The 21,876-nt window shown below is 36.0% G+C and overlaps 1 protein-coding gene across 1 annotated transcript; it reads right to left on the bottom strand.

The window, feature by feature from the left end:
* Window positions 1–6,726: 6,726 nt before the first annotated feature.
* Window positions 6,727–20,717, bottom strand: LOC136806741 (syntaxin-8-like). Its single transcript, XM_067063329.1, has 10 exons — window positions 20,641–20,717; window positions 15,825–15,927; window positions 14,900–14,988; window positions 14,460–14,513; window positions 13,850–13,915; window positions 13,124–13,263; window positions 12,139–12,231; window positions 11,429–11,530; window positions 10,091–10,794; window positions 6,727–6,936 (listed from the first exon to the last, which is right to left on the bottom strand). Exons 1-9 carry the CDS (start codon window positions 20,655–20,657, stop codon window positions 10,730–10,732), a joined length of 729 nt encoding a protein of 242 aa, XP_066919430.1. The 5' UTR covers window positions 20,658–20,717; the 3' UTR covers window positions 6,727–6,936; window positions 10,091–10,729.
* Window positions 20,718–21,876: the final 1,159 nt, after the last annotated feature.

Genomic DNA, 21,876 nt, shown 5'->3' with positions numbered 1-21,876 from the left:
TTGAAGATTTGAAGCAAATAAGGCTTTTGAAAAATTTTCGAAAATGAATTTAGGGATAAAAGACACATATCTACGCAAAAACCTTTCAAAATTTTTTCTTACCGAAAACAAGCTCTTCAAAGGGTGAAATACTCTTCGTCGCAAAAGTCTTCATTTTCTTCTTCATCAATTTTCATAGTGATTTTAAATTTTCAAGACGCCGGATGTTGGCCTAACAGAAATTATACCATGTCAAGTTTGTCCGCTACAATCGGCAGAAATCACATTTTGTAGTGGCAAATATTAAAAATTCACTATGGTTGAGCCCTATTTTAAGGGAAAATAATTTCGCTAGGCATATGAAGGTCAGGCAATGAAAGTGAAAGGATATGAAATTAAGAGGACAAGGGGGAAAAGGGAAAGCGGGAAACCAGCCCCCCGGGCTTAAGATTACAAGCATGACCCTTCGCAAACTCGGAAACCCCACCCCCAGGTAAGAACGGAGAAACAGAAAGGAAGTCTCATCGGCTCAGCCCAAAGAGGCAAACAACAAAAAGACAAGCGGAGTTTGCAAAGTTTGGCAAAGATGGCTAATTTCAATCAAAAAGGAAAAGAGCAGTCAGTAAATAAAAAGTTTAAAATCCTAACTCATTAAAAACAGATTTAAAAAGTAACACGGAACAAGCTTATCAAAAAAATAATTTAAGCTCATTGAAACCTGCCCATCATTAAATGTTTGGGTAAATGGGCTTAAATGAAAAAAATCATCTACCCCTCCGACTGAAACATACGCGCCGTTAACTGTGACAATATACACGTTTTTTTTATTAGAATCCAGTTTATAAGAACATTCAGGCAGAAATTCGGCGAAAAATTAAGAACATCGTAAGAACACGCCCAGCCTCAGTTTGGAAAAAAATTACAAGAAACTACAATTTTTCCGTTTTTCAAGCAGTTTTAACCGAACTTAGGGATGGATTTTCTAAAATCGAGAATCAAATATTGTCCAAATTTTACAATTTAAGTGCTCTTTATTTTGCATGATATTGTTGATTTAGAGTAGTCTGAAAAATTAAGAACGCATTTAAGAACATTTTAGGCTGAAAATTGCTAAAAAAATAAGCACATCCAGGCTCAGCCAAATTTCAGGTGTTCTAAAAAAAAAAAAAAAAGTGTAACCACAAGTAAAAAACCATCTCGCCAAAATCAAAAAATCAAAAACAGCTAAAATCTAAAGCGACACACCTCCAAAACCAAAAACTGTATTATATGCAACTAAAAACAGTAACATTAAAATTAAATTTGTTTCAAATTAACTTGTTAGTTCGAAATGTTGAATAACAGAACAAAAGTTCAAACAATAGAAACAAACGCCCAAATATTGGATATTCTGTTTTATAAGAACATCATGAAGTGAAATCCAACATCGCAAAACTGGAAGTCTCCAATACTCTTAGGTGCCAAATTAAACGGGGGGGGGGGGGACGGGGGGGGTTGGCAATTTTCGAAAGTTTAATAAACGGGGGGTACCTAATTGCCGGGGGGGTTGGACATTGTACTTCTGAAACCCCAAAAAAAGTTAAATATAGCTAAAATCGGCTAATTAAGAGGCCTTCTCTTTCACACTGAACAAAAAAATTCTTAAGAATTAACAACGGGGGGGTCCTTATAAGGTCCGGGGGGTTGGAAAATTTTGAAAAATAACAAGCGGGGGGGGCCGTTTATTTGGCACCTAAGAGTACACGTTTTGTATAAGAACATAAGGTTTCGATGGCCAAAATGTTAAGAATAAGTTAAGAATATTATAAGGTTTTGCAGACTCCCCGGGGGGGGGGGGGTACTACCCTTGTCGACCGACGGGGGTGCTCCGCTGAGGTTCGAAAAATGGACCCTACGTGGGACTCGAAATTTGCGAAAAAAGTGACCCTGAATGGGACTGAAATTCCAAAATTTTCTCAAATTTTCTACTTTTTCCCCAAATTTTCCAAAAAAAGGCACCCTACGAGGGACTGATTTTTCTATTTTGGCGTTTTTGCGACCCTACCTGGGACTCGTGGAGGTTAGAAAAGGTACCCTGACCAGCGGAGCATCCCCGTCACCCATCTTGCCCTAGTACCCCCCCCGGGGCAGACTCTAAAACACCTGATTTCTTAGGAAAATGGGCGAAAATGCTAAAAAATGGTGAAAATAAGAACATGTTAAGAACATTTTTAGGCTTAAAACTAAGAAAGTTAAGAACATCCGAGGCTTCAAAGGGGGGGGGGGGGGTCGCACATAAAAATTATAGCATGCTTTATTCTATTGCCATGGAAATGAAAATCATAAGCACGAATTTGATGTGCGACCACTTTTTACTTTGTTTAATTCTATTGTTTTTGATGTTCTCGTGCTTTAAAAATTATAGCGTGGTTCAAACCACTCTTTATGCGTGCTTTAGGCTGTTCCGAGAGAAGTTTGATAATAGACCTTTTGTTGATAAAAGTAAATAAACCTGAACTGAATTGGCTCACATGCCGTGTGCAAATTGAAAATATTTTTGACCTTTCATTCGTGTTTTTTTTAAAGACAGAAAGAAGAGTGTAGAAGAAGTGCAGTTATTTCAGGTTTGAGAATCTCCATGTGGTTCCCATCAATAGCTCCGACTACCTGTGGCAATTCACACCTACATAGCACTCTCATGGAATTTTCGATTGCGATAACAGTTTCTAGTTCTGTCTCGGGAAAGTGAATGAATTCTCTGGTATGTCGTAGGAGTGCAATTACAAAGGCTTGATTTATTTCAACAATTGTAGTTTTTCCCACCCCAAATGTTTTGGAAACAGTTCTGTAAGAGGCTCCATTAGAGAGGCGCCAAATGGAAACAGCCTCCCTCTTTTCTACAGGGATTGATCGACGATAAGTTGTATCACGCCTTTCCATTTCAGCACGAACCAATTCAACGATAAATTCAAATGTCTCAGGTCTCATGCGAAACTCTTTGTACCAGAATTCAGAAAATATCTGATTGTTTCTATTTTCCCACATGGTTTCAAATCAAACCAATTTTGCTCGTAGTCTTGAGCCCAATAACGTGGAGCATTAGAGTTTGTAATCCCAAGTAACATACAGTTTTGCATTTGTAATAGGTTAGACCGCAGTCTTGTGGTAATAGCACGATACATCATGATAAAGTTGGAAAATTTTCTTCTTGATCGCCTTTGCGCATTTTTTCTCTTATAATTCCACCACAGAAGAAAAAACAGTCTTTCCCCCTCCATGGCAAATTTAAAAAGACGCTGTTATTTACAATTCACTCTTGTGATGTCGCCGACTTTTCGTATAATTTTTAACGCTCCAAGGAAACCCCCAAAAATAAAGCATGCTTTAATTTTTATGTGCGACCCCCCCCAAAAATTTTGGACGTTCTATAAAAAATAGTGTAAATCTAGTGCTCTAAGTGATTCTTATGCTTTTCAAACATCTATTGTGCTTATAAACAAAAGCTACAAACGAAAGAGTATATTTAGTACATTTTTGCATAAGTAGAAGCTCATATTCAACATAATCATTTGTAAAAAAAGGATGAAGAGTATTTCATTCATAAAATACAAAGAAGAAAATATTGAACATAAAAAGAAAGAGAGTGAGAGAGAGATCAAAAATAGAAGAAGAACGAGTTTATCTTTATTTATTGTCGGTGTGCGTTTGAGTTGAAGATTTAAAACAAAAGACTTTTTGAAACAATGTCGACCATACTATGCGATTGGAATTCTTTTGCAATCTTTATGCATTGATCATTATAATCACACTCGAAGGTATTCTTCTTTTCTTCTATTGTTTTTCTTTTCTTTGAATAAGCACGTTGGGGGGGGGGGACAAAATTTATGAAGTTGGAAATAATTTTGGCACTGTAATTCGATAATGAAATATTGCCCAGCTTGCTTGTACGTTGGTTAGAATATTGGTAAAGTGCAATACAGCGGAGTCTCCATGACGGGGTACACAAAATTTATTCTAGTTAAGGAAATTTATGGAGAAAGATTCATAAGGCATTGGGAAAAAACATGCTCCAGTTTTAAAGGAAACGTTCCAGTTTTATGGTACAGAAGTTCAAATCATGGAGATTCCACTTTAGTATAATCCTTTAAAAGGTTGTGGTTGAGTCGTTGAGGACTTGTTTCATTTGTCTCCTGTCTTTACAAAAATAAACAACTAAAACAAGTGAGCAACAAAGAACAAAGTTTCGGCGCTCAAAATATTTGCTTTGTTTGAGCTGACCCACTCTTTTTTATAAGAAAACCAGTAAATATCTGATGAGGCTCGCTGGCACTTTGAGCCTCAAATTGTTCTTATCCTGTTGTTATTTTTTGGGCAAAATTGAGATATTTTAGGATTTATATCCAATTTCTACATTCTTTAAACTATTTAGTTGCTTAAAATTCAGCCAATTCCAGCTTTGTCCTTATTTCATGACGTTTTTGAGCCTCATTGATTTTAAAGGATCAACTCAAAAAATCCAGGAGGTATTTATGTATTGGCACTAATTCCTTTTCTCCATCTTGCATTTCAGCTATAGAACTGCCATTCTGTGATTCCAATCCACTCACGTACTTCAACAACCAAACTGGTAAAGGACCGAATATCCAACCAGCTCAGAACCTCACTAATCATATCAATATCTTTACGAATTTCAAGACTAATAACCAAACAAATATGAAAAAACACAGGTGTTGTAGACTAGGAGCCGATCTCAAAAACTCTACAAATTGTAGCTTATCGATTATTATTATGAACCAGAAAAAGTGGCTAGCGCAAGGAAGACCTTTTACAATGAACCAAATGCATATGAAAAAGACACCAAGGAACATCACGAGCCCCACCAACAGAGGGGGCATTCTTGCATTGAAAATAATGCAACAATGTAATAGAAATCGTGTATTTGATCGAATCTTTATTCAATGTTGTATGCGAGATCCGGGCTAGATTCTAAGCTATTTTAAACAGTGGTACACTGACTGATGGCGTGTTTGGCTACACTGAGCTAGATTACCAAGTTCCATGGCTAACAATGACGTGAGGTGGTTTTTATGACAGTTACATTTATCAGAAACAAAGCTTGTTCACTGGTGACAAGACTTGTAGATTGATTGATTGATTGATTGGTTGATTGATTGATTGATTGATTGATTGATTGATTGATTGATTGATTGATTGATTGATTGATTGATTGATTGATGCATATATGAAAGAGGTTGACGCTAATTATTGAACCTAATAAAATACAACTTATAGAATATCGTTTGTAATGATAAGGTGAAAAGCAAAAATGGAAACGTGTGAAAATGATTTTTAGTGTTGCCTGAAAAGAATAAAATGATATTTTCTGTTAATTTGGACTGAGAGAAAAAAAAAGGAAAAAATTTGGAAAATCGAATGAGAGATTCCATTTTATATCCATAAAGGGGGGGGGGGGTGCCATAAAAGGGGGTGGACGAACATTTCCAGGGGGTATAAAGGAGTTTTTTCTGAAGTTTCCAGGGGTTAAAAGACTGATTTTAGTTTGTCTACCCTCTCTCACTTTTAATGTATAAAAAGAATTTTTCCAACGATTCTTTTGCAAATGTTGCAATTTTCCAGGGGGTATCCACGCATTTCTAAAAATCTATTTTTGTCTTGAGAAGGTTCGTCCACCCCCTGGAATGGAAATTTATTGGAACAACCCAACGAGGTTGAAGCTAAATTCAGTAGATATAATTGAATTCTAAAATTTGAAAGGACTAAAAATAAGATACCTGTTTTAAACGGGATTTCCGAGGAATCAAATTAGAAATAAAACAAAATATATGTCGAGTACTGCTTCTGCTTAGACGAATAAGTTCCATTAGAAAAATTCGAAATGGAATGTATAATGTCAAATTTTTTTTGTAGATTTTTATTTAAAGGGACATAACAGTACTTGCGAAATTTGTAAACAAACTGTATGCAGCGGATACAAAATCAAAACAAATGTCACATGTCAAAATAAAAAATCAAACCAAATATGGCTAATTTTGATTGTTCAATTGTTTTACAAGTTTGTTTTGAACATGTGACTTTAATTGTTCTCTTTAATGACACGTGGTTCCCGCAATGTTTACATTTTACTACTGTAATGTCCCTTTAAAAGCATTGTGTAATATTTTTATTGAGAATTTTTAAATTATTGACAAAGAAAAAAAAATCTCAAAAATGAAAATTATAAGTACCAAAGATATGGTGGTAATGTTGATTTGAAAGAAACAATCCTATCAACACTTTGGATAGTTTTGTGAGGAAATCTAAAAAGTTAATCAACGTCATTTAAGTGTTTTTCTAGACTGGAGTCGTTTATAATGCGTGTAATACTAATAATACCAATACTAATAATAATAATAATAATAATACGGGATTTAGTTTGTATAAACGACTGGAAGAATCCGGTGTTCGAGCCTTATAGATACAGGGGCTAGCTACGCAGAAACTTGCGTAGCGAGAAAACAATTTATCAAGCAATAACAAACTCTCAAAACAAAATCAACTCAAATGAAAAACTTTCAATACACAAATCCACATACATGTTTTTCTCAAGAATTATTTTGAGCGGGAAAAAATTATAATTGCAAATATTGACACTTTTCTTTTGTTTGGAGTTAGTGCACAAAGGTTTCTAGACGACTAAAATTGTTCACTTTATTACTTTTTGCTTTATTTCTACTATGTATGAATTAGTCGTCTAGCTTGCTAGACTAGTGTTTTTCAGATATTATCTTATATCTTTTGATAGAAAAAAAAAACAAGAAAAAAATACTTGGTATAAATTCATAATAATTAATTACTATTTACAGATTTATTTTATTCTTAACCATCATTTTTTTAATTAACATTTTATTCTGAACTGAAATTCCAATTTTTTGCTTCATTGATTCATTCAATAATTGGAAGAGTCAAAAAAGGAACTACCTAATCTTGGTGTCAGGAAAATTGCCCCCGAGAAAACTGCCCCCCGGAAAACTGCCCCCCAGAAAATTGCCCCCCGGAAAATTGCCCCCTAGAAAATTGCCCCCCAGAAAAATTGCCCCCCATAGGAAAATTGCCCCCCGGAAAATTGCCCCCTATTTTTCCATTTTTCGAAACTAAATCAAACTCAATTCTCAACATTTGGGAGATTTTGGATTACGCAATTTTACGTGATCGCGTCTTAACGGATTAAGAGATCTAGAATATTTTGGGGCTATATTTTGGTCCAACGGTTGCAGGTTGCAGCCGTAATTTTCGTTAAGTTGACGCTTTTTATAAGGAATAATGTGGTTTAACCATGGAATACAGAGAAAGCGTTTTCTCTGTTTAGCGATAGTCAATTTCAATGTGTTTTATACTGTATTTCTTTCGCTATTCAAGTATTTTCTTTATGGTTTTACAAAATTTCTTGGTCATATGGAATGGATAACTTCATTCTTACTATATTCCTCACGCTGACCATTGATCTGCTTTGCATGTTTTAGTTTTTTTTATTAGGACCCAGTTAAGAACATTCAGACTGAAATTTGGCAAAATTTTACTCGGAGAAAGTTAAAATGTAAATAAATTTCTTGTGTTTAAAGCTCGCTGGTGATTTCTATGACGTTTTAAAGAAAAACCTGTTGAAAAAAAATCGTTTTAAATTATTCATTGAAAATGGACAATACTTGAATTTTTCTTTCTCCCAATAATCTTGAAATAAAATATCCTTTCTTTAACCCTTTGAGTGCCAGGGTCCTTTTTTCTAAGTTTTTTTTTAAAAATTGCTAGTTCAAACTTTAAGGGCTTATATCTTCTGATCTAGAATGAATTAGAAGCTCGTATATAGCTCGTTGGATAGCTTAGAGTCTCCTCTTTCTTTTGGGCGCCTTCGGCGCCGCCCGATTTAGGAAGGGCGTGGTGGGCGGCGGCCAAGGGGGGGGGGTAGGTTAGGGAATTAAAGCAGTCAGGCCCGCTGCGCGGACCTGACTGAACTGATGGAAAGGTGCCCAGTGGTAAAACTTCAAATCGTCGACTCACTAGAAGAAGACAGAATAAAGTAAAAACAGGGCCAAATTTGGAGGTTCTTGGATCACTCGTTGACCAAAAATAGTCAAAAAACGGTCAGAATCTCAAAAAAGTGAATTTTTGTCAATTTTTTGCATTTTTTTGACTTTTTCACTTAAAATCTCGCTGGAAAGACTCACTTTTGAAATTTTTTTTGCTTGACCATAAAGGACAATCTAATTCCTACGAGTTCGACCAAAAATAACGATTTCTAAATCAAACTGGGCATTACAGGAGGGCTTCGCCCTCCTATATAGCCCATGTTGTATATATACGACATCGGCACTTAAAGGGTTAAACAAAGTGAAAAAAAAATTTGAAAATGTGATTTTTTGGTGTTTTTCAGCATTTTTGAGTGATTTTAGGCCAAAAATTGAGAAATTTAAGAAAAAAAAATAATTTTTGCAATTTTTCTTTAACCCTTTGAGTGCCAGGGTCCTTTTTTCTAAGTTTTTTTTTTAAAAATTGCTAGTTCAAACTTTAAGGGCTTATATCTTCTGATCTAGAATGAATTAGAAGCTCGTATATAGCTCGTTGGATAGCTTAGAGTCTCCTCTTTCTTTTGGGCGCCTTCGGCGCCGCCCGATTTAGGAAGGGCGTGGTGGGCGGCGGCCAAGGGGGGGGGGTAGGTTAGGGAATTAAAGCAGTCAGGCCCGCTGCGCGGACCTGACTGAACTGATGGAAAGGTGCCCAGTGGTAAAACTTCAAATCGACTCACTAGAAGACAGAATAAAGTAAAACAGGGCCAAATTTGGAGGTTCTTGGATCACTCGTTGACCAAAAATAGTCAAAAAACGGTCAGAATCTCAAAAAAGTGAATTTTTGTCAATTTTTTGCATTTTTTTGACTTTTTCACTTAAAATCTCGCTGGAAAGACTCACTTTTGAAATTTTTTTTGCTTGACCATAAAGGACAATCTAATTCCTACGAGTTCGACCAAAAATAACGATTTCTAAATCAAACTGGGCATTACAGGAGGGCTTCGCCCTCCTATATAGCCCATGTCGTATATATACGACATCGGCACTTAAAGGGTTAATCAATCAACAAACATTGGAGCTCGATCGGCTCGATTTGATTCAAAGTTTTCGAAACGTTAAAGTTTTTGGATGTTTTCAATGACTAAAAAGGGACTAAAAAACATTTCTTTGTGAAACTTTTTGGAGATTTGAAATTTCCCATGTAAAAAACGGATTTTGTAGACCGCGCACGGTAAAACAAAAACATTGAATCATCAAATGAATTAAGATTCTAAATTCTTAATTCTTAAAGAAAAAAGACGCCTCAAAAACGACTTTTACAAGTTTTGTATGAGGTGGAGAAAGATAGTCGAGTAATAAAATCACTTTCAAAAAAATCTTTCCCCATTTCTTAACCCTAAGCGCCCTATTCGTGCTATCTTAAGCTAAGGGAACTAATTTTTACTAACTCGCCAAAATAAGTTCCCACCAAAATTAAAATTTCAGCTTTCTTGGCTAAATAACCCCTGAAATTCAACAAAGTTGCTCAAAATAAGATGAAATAGAACAGATTTGCGCTGTCATTCGCTAAAATTAATTCCATCCAACCACAGTTAAAAAATTAATTACAGTATTCCCCCAAAAAAGTTCCCACCAAAATAATCTATTTTTCGAAAATTTTCTACCCAGGACATTGTTGATCCAACCCCTCCTCCGCTTATCAATTTTTCGGAATCTGAAACTTCTTTTTTGTACGGATTATGCTGTTTTAGCCTTTTTTCCAATCCACCCCCGCTGACCCCCGTTTACTAGGTACCCTAAGAGTAATTCAAAACTACTTAATTTTACAGCTACAATGGCCATTTGAAGTTTCATTGGATTTTATAAAAAAGTGGAAAAAAAGATGGCGGGGGGGGCAATTTTCCGGGGGGCAATTTTCCTAGGGGGCAATGGGGGCATTTCTGGGGGGCAATTTTCTGGGGGGCAATTTTCCTAGGGGGCAATTTTCCTAGGGGGCAATTTTCTCGGGGGCAATTTTCCGGGGGCAGTTTTCCGGGGGGCAATTTTCTCGGGGGCAATTTTCCTAGAACCCCTAATCTTATAGTATAATTATTGATTACATTGATAGGTGAAAAGATGTGTGACTTGTTCAAAATGATATGAAGTGTGGTATTGATGGTTTGGTGTTATCCTTTAATTTCATACTTCTTAAAAGTCACCCTCATTCCTTCATTGAAAAAACTCTCAAGAAGAATTCAAGATATGCACCTTTGCAATGTTTTCTGACATTACATCAAGGACTCATTAGCTGATTGGTTGTAAGTGACGTCAAATCAGTCAATACGTCACTTACAACCAATCAGCTGTCGGGTCCGTGGAAGACATTGCAATGGTGCATACCATGAATAGACAGGTGTCATTTTTTAATTAAATGCAGACCATTAATTACTTACACGCTTTTTTTATAAGAATAACTTCTATAAAAATATCAGGGCGAGATTTCAGAGTTAGAACAATAGGTCTATCGTTTAGAAAAATAGAAAAATAAGAATTATGCTCACCCTCAGCCAAAGTACACTATTCTTATTTAAAAAAAAAAGCGTGTATTTGGTCAACTTATCCATCTTATAAAAAACAACCTAAGATCCCTTGAGTATTTGCTTTCACAACCTACCACTATGTTCCCTACGAGACCCTTTTGATGTCCGAAACTGTCCGACATGACGTCATCACTTTGGTACGGCAGCAACGACAATGATAGCGATAAATAACAACACCACAACAACCATAAGACCTTTCAAAAAAATTATGAAAAAGACCTCTTAAAGTGCCACATTAAACAGGTAGGGATTGTGGGGAAAAAATGCAATAAATAGATTTTTACAAGACAAGGTCGCGGAAGCTGGTATTGGAAAATTTTTGTTGTAGACTGAGGTATGGCGGTGCTGATTATTGTAACGGCTGTTAGTGGCTCTGTTTGGGATAAGTCTGATCAAGTTCAAGACGCAAAGGGGTATTTCACATGTTTAAAGCCTGTCTATGAGGTGCAAAAAGTAATTGGGCAAATTTTGCATCCTCGGTCAATTATAAATGGGGTGGTTTCAAATTTTAAAAACAAATGCATGACTTTCATATAGACATATAAGCCGTAGATATTTTTGTGGTTTTTACTCCAATATCTGAATTCGATGTACCATGATTTGTCAGCCATTTAAATTGGATACCTTATCGGGGAAAACTTCGTCGGGGAAAAGTGACGAAATTTTGGACAAGTGACGAAAATTTCCCCCGGCCTTAATGCGTTTACCAACTACCAGCAAGTAAAGAATTTTTCCCCGACGAAGTTTTCCCCGATAAGGTAAGTGTTTCCAGCCCTGTATAGCCAACAAAAAGTCTGGTAAAAGAAAGGAGTTAAAAATCGAACTTACAGCACGTGCCAGCTTTCTTAGTTGTCTTTTGTAGTTTAGCTTCAGTTCTGATCAATTTCTGATCTGTTTTGTCCACGTGATCGTTGATATCGTCGATAAGGTCTTACATAAATAAAATAGTAAATTTAATTAACATAACGAGGCCTTATGCAACTCAACAAAATAGAAAAATAGAAATCGAATTAGAAAAGGGATCAAAGTTTTTCGGTCGAAAAAATCTGTTTTGAAAGTTTAGGGAGTCGTATTAATGCGAAATTTTGATTGAGTTTATTCAGAAAATTTCAAAAATCAGCCAGTTCCGGAGTCGGGACGATAATAAGTATCTTTGCGACATGTAAGATTGAATCTTTAAACGTACTTTGAGTTAATAGGTTTTCTCTCATTCTAAAGATTACTAGACATGTCTAACAAAAAAACTGGGAGAAATTGGGACACATTCTTTAACCGAAACAAACACTAGGCAAAGATATTTCAAAATACAAAAATTGCCAACGAGTGAGTGAGATGGTACAAGCTTAAGTTACGGTTTCCCCTCCTCTATTCGATTTTCAAGGAACTAAGAAAGACTCTTCTTTGAACTATAGAGAGAATTTTACACTACTTTCCAGCACAGGTGCCAATTTAGTTTTAATTGAAGACAGATTCGAGATAAAGAGGTTCGAACTAGAAAGAGTTGATTGATATTTGAACGGCTAAAAGTTTCCATTTACCGTTTTGATGGTCCACTTCATCGCCAATCGCGTGTCCCATTTGCTTCTGTCGCTGTATGACAGCGTGTAGCGCATCTAAACCTTTGTCTTGTTCTAAAATTGTACAAGAACAGGAAATTTCAATTTAACATTCCAGTGAAAGGACTAAAAATATAACAAAGAATGTTTTATATTCAACCGGCAGATTATCTTCTACCGTCGTTATGCATAAGATTCCTTTTCCTGCACTAAGATTCCACTGCCACTTTTCTACCGGAATAAGAGCAGAACTCCAGGTAGTTGGAAAATGAGCTGTGGAAAGTTATGCTTTTGCGTAAGTAAACACAAGATTTTCCGTACCTTTAGAAGCAAACCTTTTCCAATCTCATGCCGGCTATCCCGGAAAAATAGCGGAAAAATCCCGGAAAAAATCAGAACAATCATAGCGCGTGGATGGAAATATTGATATATTGACCTTAATAGAAATTCAATTCTAGTAAATAATCGGGTCAAAATATTAGTAGGTTCTTCTCAGTGCCAAAGCAAAAGAAAAACAAACAAAAAACTACAAACTGGATCATCCTTTAAAAAGTTACTACAGTGGTCAAAGTGAAGTTTTACATAGGGCGAAACTGAAATAGATTTTACACAACATAATAGCATATATTTTGGATGGAAAAGTCTGATAAAGAGAATATAGATATAAATAAGTAATAAAGGAGTACCACGAAAACGGAAGACGGAAATGCTTCTGAGACTATGTTCGCACGATACTGTCCTTTTCGCTCTGGTATGATTTTCGTTACGGATCGAGTGTGTTCATATTGGTTTCGGAACGTTTCGGAGCAGTTCCGTTCCGATGAAAAAAGTGGAGCGAGACCGTTTCGATCTGTTTTACTTTGTAACGTCTTCTTTTTTGACGTCTCGAATTTTGACGTTCACACTTGTTTCGGAACCGTTTCGGAACGGAACCGTAACGTCTGAGACAGAAGAACTTTTATATTACCTCTAATCACTTGGTCTTGTCGTTGCCGGTAACCATCTGGGGTAAGGTTCTCGTCGTCAAAGGTGTTACCACCATAACTGGCGCCACCAAAACCGCCGCTATTTCTTTCCACATCAAACCCCTCGTTTAATAAACCCGATCTGAAAAATATAAGCGACACAAGTGATCAATTAACATCCAAGAATAATACACCTACAGAGGTTTTTCATGTTCCGCCAATAATATAAGCAAACGTTCAATTCTGTAGAGAGGCAATCCCTTAAAAAGCAAATCGAACGTTTGCTATCATAACAGCAGAAATTACGTAATTTCACAAAACATGAAAATCCTTTATAAGCTGCTAAATATTCATTAAAAATCTTGATGAAAAAGATCAACCTGCGCCAACCTAGGCAGATTCTCTTACGGAACCATGGCCTTTTAGAGTGAATAAGTGTGATGCGCAGAGTATCAGAATCTACTCGGAGATTAGACTAGACAGATAAATCGTTGAGGAAAGATTTTGTCACTTTTTCTCAACTAAGTTTTCCCTTTAAATCAAAAAAAATTGACCTAGGGTTTGTAAACCTGAAAAAAACTAAAATATTACACAGTATGCGCTTAAAGGTGTATACAGTGAGTATACTAATATTTACGGGTTCAAATTCTAACTTCTTTTTGATAGATTGTACATTAAAAATTGTTGTAATTTTGAGAAATATCAAAAAAATACGAATGATATCAAACCTTCCAGAATCGTTGCCGCCGAAGCCACCTCCTTGCGGTTTGAATGCTTCGTTTAATTGTTTTTCCCTATAAAAAAATAAATAGAATTTTTTATAAATTCAATTTCTAAGATTTTGTAACCTCAGCATGCTTATAGTCTAGTCGTTGCTTAAAAGTGTTTTCAATATTTGGGCCTGGATATGTTTATAAAAACGTGTACACAGTAAATCCCCCTAGATCTTTTGGTATTTGGGCCAGTGCTTATCAAACTTTATACTCAAAGCCGGGAAATCACGAGGTCTTTTTTTTCTTTTTTACCGAAATCCCTTTAAAATACCGCGTTGTTACAGAGTGTATCTCACGTTTATCGCTTCGTAGTACTGTGCGCATTGTCAGTTTCATAAAAAAATTCGCGTACGGAGACCTCTGCGGTGAAGTATGACTTATAAATAGCAACACTTCTTTCATCGTCTCCCCTATTTCACCAACACTCCATCGCAGCGATCGGTTTGAAAAATCTCAAATGAGAAAAGACAATGACAACAGACCCTCTACGGCAATGAATTTTGAAATTAGCCGTAGATACTGGGTCTGTGTACAGACAACCGCGTTGTAGGGGGATAAAATTTACCTAGATACTAATTTGTAGATTTGTTGCTGTCTTCTATCTGCTTCTTGTGGAGTTCTAAAATGGAAGGAAATCAAAATTTTCTAAAAATCTTGATACGTATTTCCTCTATTTAGTGTCGCCCTCCTTTGATAGCTGCCCTCTAAAGAGCGCCGTACCCCTAACAAAAGGCTGTTCTTTTTAAAATTACGTAGTAGCCTTTATAAAAATAATTCGACCTTAAAGTAGACTGCACATGTCATTTTAAAAATATAATTTATTCAGAATTTGTAGAAAAATTGTTCTGAAATAGTTTGGTTTTAAAACCTCTCTCCTCAGATCTAGACAAATAGACGTTAAAAAACTTGAAACTATGAAGTAGAGCAGTTAAAAGTCAAATCGCTTCATTATAATACTAAATAATAAGTAAAAACATATCAAAAACATTCTCAAAGATTTCATACATTGAATTCCTTGATCTTGCCAGTTGCTTTTTAAGCTTTTCAATTTCTTGTGAAAAATTCTGCAGCTTTGTTCGAATCAACGATTGAATCTGAAAAAATATGGCAAATTCATACACGCTATAATGACATCGTTCTTTAGAGATAGGAACAGGAAGGTCAGAAGATTCTAATCTTTCTATTTTTCCCAACTGTAAAGAAGGGTGTCGGAATTAGATGGTAATTATGAGAGTAATTAATAGGGGCAAATCAAATAATGGTTTGAGATATTCTGCCTGCAGATTCCTTCGACCTTGTCAAGGCAGAAAACACGTCCTGTATGTTTTTGTTTATAATCTGAAAAAGATTAGAAATTTCGAATTTAGCGTTGTCCTCCATTATCAAAATTAAGTTTGTTTTTTTTTGTTTTTCTAAGAAAGTGAGTCTGATAGAAGAATCACAAAATTTGATTCGCTGTCATTTGGAGGTGGAAAATTCAAAATCGTACCCCAAACCAAGTTATTCGTTTCTCCATTGGTATAAAAGAAATAATCATAGCATAGATCAGGCTATCATAGTAAGTATCAATGATCCTGGGCAAAACCTGTAAATCGTTTTGCTTCTGTTTGATAGGTCGACTCGACTTTCCAAAGTCAAGATATTCATATTGTACAAAATTTTGACTTTTAGCAAGGAAAAGAATTTACGACCGTGTAAAAACCCATTTTCGAGATTTTTAAAATTTTTCAAAATTTAGATGTGAGGATTTTATTAAGGTTAGCTCAGAACCATAGAAGGAATCTACGAACCGGCAAGAGGAACACAGGTTTGAAATGGAGTATGGAGTAAGGTTTTTAAGGCATTGTTAACTGAATGGATCATAAAACTTGTTCCAGTTGGATGAGACAATAGAGGTTGGAGTTGAAAGAGAATCTTCTGTAGTTCTTACCTTGGCTGACCCACTCCCACCGATTCTCGATTGAGAATTTCTTTCATTGATGAGTTCCATAATCTCTTGAGCGAATTCTTCCACATCGCGATAATCTTGACCCCTATATGATAACAAACAATATTTTGTATTATTTTACAAATTTTAGTAGTTATCATTGGTGTTTTGGGATACAACACCTCCTAAAGTTGGCTTAAAGATGTGTGTAAAAACAAAACCAAAAAAACATACAATACAAATGAACATTTGAGAGGATTGTAAACTTTTTTTTAATAAGAACTTTTCGGCGATTTTGAGCCTCATTGTTCAAGCAAGGCACTGAGACATTGAGGTTAAAGCCCGAAGGGCTAGAGTAGAATCTCTAACCTTTCCCAGGCAACAAAAAAAAATGAAGCCACTTATTTCCCATCCCATCCAGAAGGCGCCTAGAACGCGCCGTAATCATGACAATGTATCTAGTGGTTCCTTTGTATTTGGGGGCTGCAGTTTTTGAAATCTAGTGATAGATTTTAGTTTTGATACGGCGTATGTTTAAAATATTTTTTCATTTATTTATTTTTTATTTCATATTAGCATTAGCAAAAATAACTTGTAAAAAGTTCATGCTAATAAAGAAATAGAAATAGAAAAACCACGCGTGGACGTTGGGATGGGAAAAAGTGGTTTCATTTCCCATGTCTAGGCAGTCTATACTAAACTCCTATGTCAAGATTACGGGATTTGGAGTGCGGGCCGATCAATTACTTTCATTTTCAGTGGTTTCACTTCCGATTTCAAGCCAACATCTTAGCACTGGGGTGCTTACTCATACCTCAACTTGGTCTAATGTCGACATCCTTCTTTGTAGATAGGAATAATAGGAAGGTCAGAATCACTGATAGACTATGAATTATTTCCTCTCTGATCGCTAATCAAAGAAAATTAGTTTCAATCAACGATTCTGACCTTCCTCGGTTCCTATTGTTCCTATCTCTAAAGAAGGGTGTTGAAATTAGAAGAGAGATGTCAACATTAGACCAACTTACGGTAGTTACAGGGGTTTGTGCAAAAAAACAAACATAGAAAGTTTTTAAAATCCCACATTTCGATTAACCAATAAAAATGAAGCTTTTCCATGTTTCACTTGTTTGCTCCAATTCTTCAAAATGAAAATTTTTAAGATTTTAAGTTTTTCTTTTGTTCAATGATTTTTTACAGCACTTTGTTGACAATCTAACTCTCACAGCAAATTTCAGCTTTCTTCAGTATAAAATTGAAAGATGAGAAAAGACCTAAGCCTCAGGATCATGAATTGAAACAAATATATGAAGGGTGGGATTTTACAGCTGCCTGTTGTGCAAGGCAGTGAGAGGCCACGGGTGCCAAAAAGAAGGGCCGTGTGAATTGTGCCAATCTCATTGGTGGAAATTTGATAAACAGCCGTGAAGGAGCGCCCAGGGGAATCAGTAGAAGAGACCACTTTCATTTTTGTTGCAGATTTCGATATAAGCTTCTTTTACAAGGATTACTTGTCAATGTGTTGTGTCAACTTGTCAGCATTGTATTGTTGTAAAGGGAAAGATAAGAGGTAAGACTGTTAACCTAGTTTTAATCCTGATATACCGTGAGTGGTCCTAAATCCGACAGCCCTGCCTAAATCCGACAGCCCTGCCTAAATCCAACAGCCCTGCCTAAATCCGACCCCCCAAATAACTGCTATGAAAAAGAAATTATATGCTCACAAACATTCCCTCTCCAAGTTGAACAATAAACTATTGCAAGAGCTCTTGAAATAAAACACTTAACAAGATTACTATAATGCCAAGATGTCAATTAATGTGATCACAAAAGTGTGAGTTGTAAAAATAATTACCTCTAATTATTCTGAATCTGTTATTCGTGTTTAAAACATTAACAATTTTGTAATAAGAAATTATGTTTTGTATGAGAAGCAATTATTGTTATTTGGTTCAATTGGTTCAGTGTATCAAATCTCTCAGTTTAGTTGAAACTTTGGTGGTATCTTCATTGCGTCACAGCGAAAGGTTTGTTTTTATTTTAGTTTGTATCTTTAAAAGACCCCATCGGATTTAGGCAGGGCTGTCGGATTTAGGACCACTCACGGTAGGGGTTTAAGATTAGACTGCCAGGATTCAGGAGTCTCCTCGGAGTCTAGCCAGAGGTGCCAACTCTACACATTGAGAGTGAGACTCACACATTTCCGGACTACCATATATCGTTGGAAAGCTAAGGGTTTCAGCTTTTCATTGGTAAAATTTGTTTTTAGCTATCATTTCCAGCTCATTAGCGATAGGCTAAAGTTTAACAGTCATCGGGCTGATTTTCAGACCGCGCCAGCAAAACTCCTTACGCCCCGCCACACGGAAGACTAGATTTCATCCGCCATTTTTGGCGCGATTTTGGTGCTTCCGAAAATTATTTCTTGCTGGCGTGGTGTAAGGAGGCGATTCTTTGAAAAGGTGTTTTTTTTGTGGTTTGAAAATGGAATAACTTTGGAACTAATTAACCAATTTTAACAAATGACCCCTCATTTTTCTAAAATGTAAGGACTTTCAAATAAAATTAGTTTGGTTTTCAAAATTTGAGGGGAAAATTCTGTATAAAATTCTGCAATCTCATTGGTGGAAATTATAAACAGTATGCAAAGGAGCGCTGCGAAAAGCAATTAAAATCAGTAGAGGAGATAGAGGGGGGTGCCCAGTGCACGAACGGCAAACTTATTTTTCACTTTTCTCACTTACTTTTGGTTTTTACATAAATCCTTTTTGACAATCTGGTAAACAAGCTTGAAGTCCTTCTTTCAGTTTGTTTTCACTTTATTTGAAAGCTTCTTCTTGGAATAATAAGTCGTTAAAGCGAGCGCTATTCGAACCCAGTCTGCGAACGAGGAACCAGTTCGCGAACGATCTTTTGAAAGAAAAATTTAGAGCTCTGCTCGCAGGTAATACTTTAACTCTCTTCCGAGATGATACAGGGGTATTTGAACTTTTCAAAACCACGCGCTTTTTCACTAAAAAAGCGTCTTTTTTATAAGAACTTTAGTGTTTTACTAACCTGTTTATTTTTGTAAATATTTTCTTGTCGTCCATTTTTTTGTTTTCCTTTTCAAGTTTTGCTCATCGAAAAGCGCGGCAATGTAGTGTCTTCTTTTTAAATTGAGATCGCCAGCGCTTTCGAATGTTTTGACGTTGCAATGTCTTCATTTTGAATATGGTGTTCGGATCGTTCGCAGACTGGAACCTTTTTTATATCAACTACTGGTGATATGTTTCTATTGATTTTGAATTAATGAGCTTACATGTTTCAATGAAACTTTGTGTGTTGGAAGATAAAAGGTTTTTAAAAGAGGAAAGTCATTTTCAGAACTCTTCTTGTGCAAATTTTCTTATAAAAAACATTTTCTCTCGCAATCAGCCATATTTACAAAAATCCCGAATTTCGTGATTTTTTTACTTGACCTCGTTCAAAATCGGTTTGGTGTTGTTCTAGTGCTCCGTTTATTTTAATTTTCGAAGAGATTGCAAGGAATACCGTAGGATCGTCTAATCTCGACATACGTCTTGCAATCTCGACACCGGATCTGTAAAATAATCAAAACAAACCTTGAATGAAATTCTTGGTATCATTCTTATCGAACAAGTTCATCCATCAAACTAGAAGTTCAGTAAACATTGTAATCCTTTCAATTAAAAAAACAGCCAAATTATAAGCAGTTTTACACAATACACGAAACGAAACGCATGCAAACTTCCTCGTAACTTTCTCGTGTCCATCATTAAAATTTTACAACTTTATTACGCTTCAAGTCACGTGATAAAAATAATTTGTGCGCATAGTCGACCTGGTTTCCATTTCCTTATTATTTATTGCAAGCACACGCTCTAGGCGCTAGGAGGCCGCGTTAAACTTCTAGGCGCCGCACCTAGCACACCCGGTCCCTTTTCAAATTCATAAGGAAACCGGGTTCTTTTAATTATATTCGGTTCACGGTAAAAAGGTCTACTAAAAAATTCCTCGCGTGCAAAATGTTGTTGTGATTTGGGCATCTTCGTTGAAAGCATGCTAATTAGTCTTTTAGTGATTACTACATTGTTTAAAGTGTTCTTTTCAAATAAAATATAAGTAATAACAGTTCACATTTCTCATATTATATTAACAATCTGTGACGTGGATAGAGAGAGAGAACAATTTAGTGATTGATTGATAACTTTGGTATGTATTTGTTTATGTTTGATTTTTTATTTCGAAGACCAGCCTACAGCTATGTCGAGATTACAAGACGTATGTCGATATTAAACGACTCTACGGTAGTTTGAGGATTCTGCTGCACAAAGGAAGTTTTATAGAAGTTTGTTTTTGGTTGTTTTTTTTCAAGTTTAAAGACGCTCGTTCGTGCACTGGGGCCGTTCGTGCACTGGCGAACCGACTCTATACAGTAGAGACCACTTTCGTTTTTGTCGCAGATTTTGATATATAAATTTCTCACAGGGATAACTTGTCAATGTGTTTTGTCAACTTGTCAGCATTGTATTGTTGCGAAGGGAAAGATAAAAAAGGTAATATTAGCCTAGTTTCTAATCCTGATTAAGGAGTTTAAGATTAGACTGGCCTAGACTCTTTTAAAAACTATAAAAAGTATAACTTTTCAATCCCCATTCTCTCCTATTTCCATCTTTCATATGTGAAAAGTAAATGATTGTTGAAATATTTTATAAACTGAGTTCTTGTGTAGCTTATGGCATGTCCTTTTTGGACATGCAATAAGTTACACGAGTTCTGTTAAGCAGGAGAAATGAGAAAATTGTAAAATTCTTACCAATTGTCACGCGCCATCTTGAAAATAATTTTTTGAACCAGATTTTGAGAGGCGCCAAAAGGTCTAAAATAACATCATAATGAAGCGCTTTTATCACAACTATTGCCTATCCGCTATATGAATAAAAAAAGACCAGATGTTCCGCAGAGTTTCAGGACGGTTACCGTATTTAAACATCCACTACTAAAAATAGACCCTTGTCTTGTCTTGTTGTTGTCTTGTCATTTGCTTTTTAGGTATTGGCTTTTGTACCCTTGCCTTTGAGAGACTTTCGAGAGAGTGAAAAAAGGACCCTTATTATCTTGGCTCGCACAAACCCGGCACCCATTCTGCCTAAGTACCCCTCCCCCCGACAATCTTGTGTTTTATTTCAAAAATCCGATCAACATTCTAAATCGGGACTCGACGAATTCATGATGTAATTTATCCATGTACTGTGTAATTGATTTTTAAAGTCCCGTAGACGACGTAGAGTAGGGGAATCTTCAACCTTTCTCTCAAACAAATAAAAGGTGAAGCCTTGAAAATCAGCAGCATATTGACAACCTCGCTTAAAACGACGAATTTAATCCAGCTTTTTTTATTTTACACGGAAAATTTTTCGAAATATGCTGCCGTCATATTTTAATTTCAATTTGGTGTACGGTACGCACGGTGGTGCGTTTGTAAAGGAGAATGTACTCATTCCCCATCCAAGAGTTTCATCTCTAAGGGGCTTTAAATAAAATCAATGATATATGACTACATCTTTCTAAAAAAGTTCGTTCAACATTCATTTTAAAAACCCGGATACTTACCGTGAGTATCACAGCTCTTTGAAAACTTGGCCTTTGATACTCAGGGTAGGAGATACTAGGGCTGACACCCGACTTTTGACCCTAGAACCCTTAGCAAGACTATAAAGGAGGAAATATATGATCAGGGAAAACATGAAACTTTCGTATTTTTCCGACCCTTAGTGGGACTGAGATTTAATTTCCGGATTTTTCCCAACCCTTACGGGGCTTACCAGGCAAAATTAGCACCCTTTTAAGAGCGGCACATACCCGTACCCTTCACTTGTCTAGGTACACCCCCATCCGGAATTTTGAATCAATCTGACTGTTCGAATCTCGATGATGTAATTGAGTCAAGTTGACCAATCAGTGTTTGGAAAAACGATTTATAAATGGTTGAGAAAATTTTAGTAAGATAGCCGTAAGCACTCTATAGCACACCATGCGACATCGTTGAGTA

The sequence above is a fragment of the Clytia hemisphaerica genome, unplaced genomic scaffold, assembly GCF_902728285.1.
Source record: "Clytia hemisphaerica strain Z4C2 unplaced genomic scaffold, Clytia hemisphaerica genome assembly, whole genome shotgun sequence".
NCBI classification, from domain to species: Eukaryota; Metazoa; Cnidaria; class Hydrozoa; order Leptothecata; family Clytiidae; genus Clytia; species Clytia hemisphaerica.
This window is presented reverse-complemented; position numbering and strand designations above follow the sequence as displayed.

Excerpts from the sequence above, each read along its gene's own strand:
- LOC136806741 (XM_067063329.1), bottom strand. Across the intron at positions 14,989-15,824 it reads GTGGGAGTGGGTCAGCCAAG|ATTCAATCGTTGATTCGAAC; the intron begins GTAAGAACTACA and ends ATATTTTTTCAG. Across the intron at positions 14,514-14,899 it reads GCAAGATCAAGGAATTCAAT|AACTCCACAAGAAGCAGATA; the intron begins GTATGAAATCTT and ends CTTCCATTTTAG.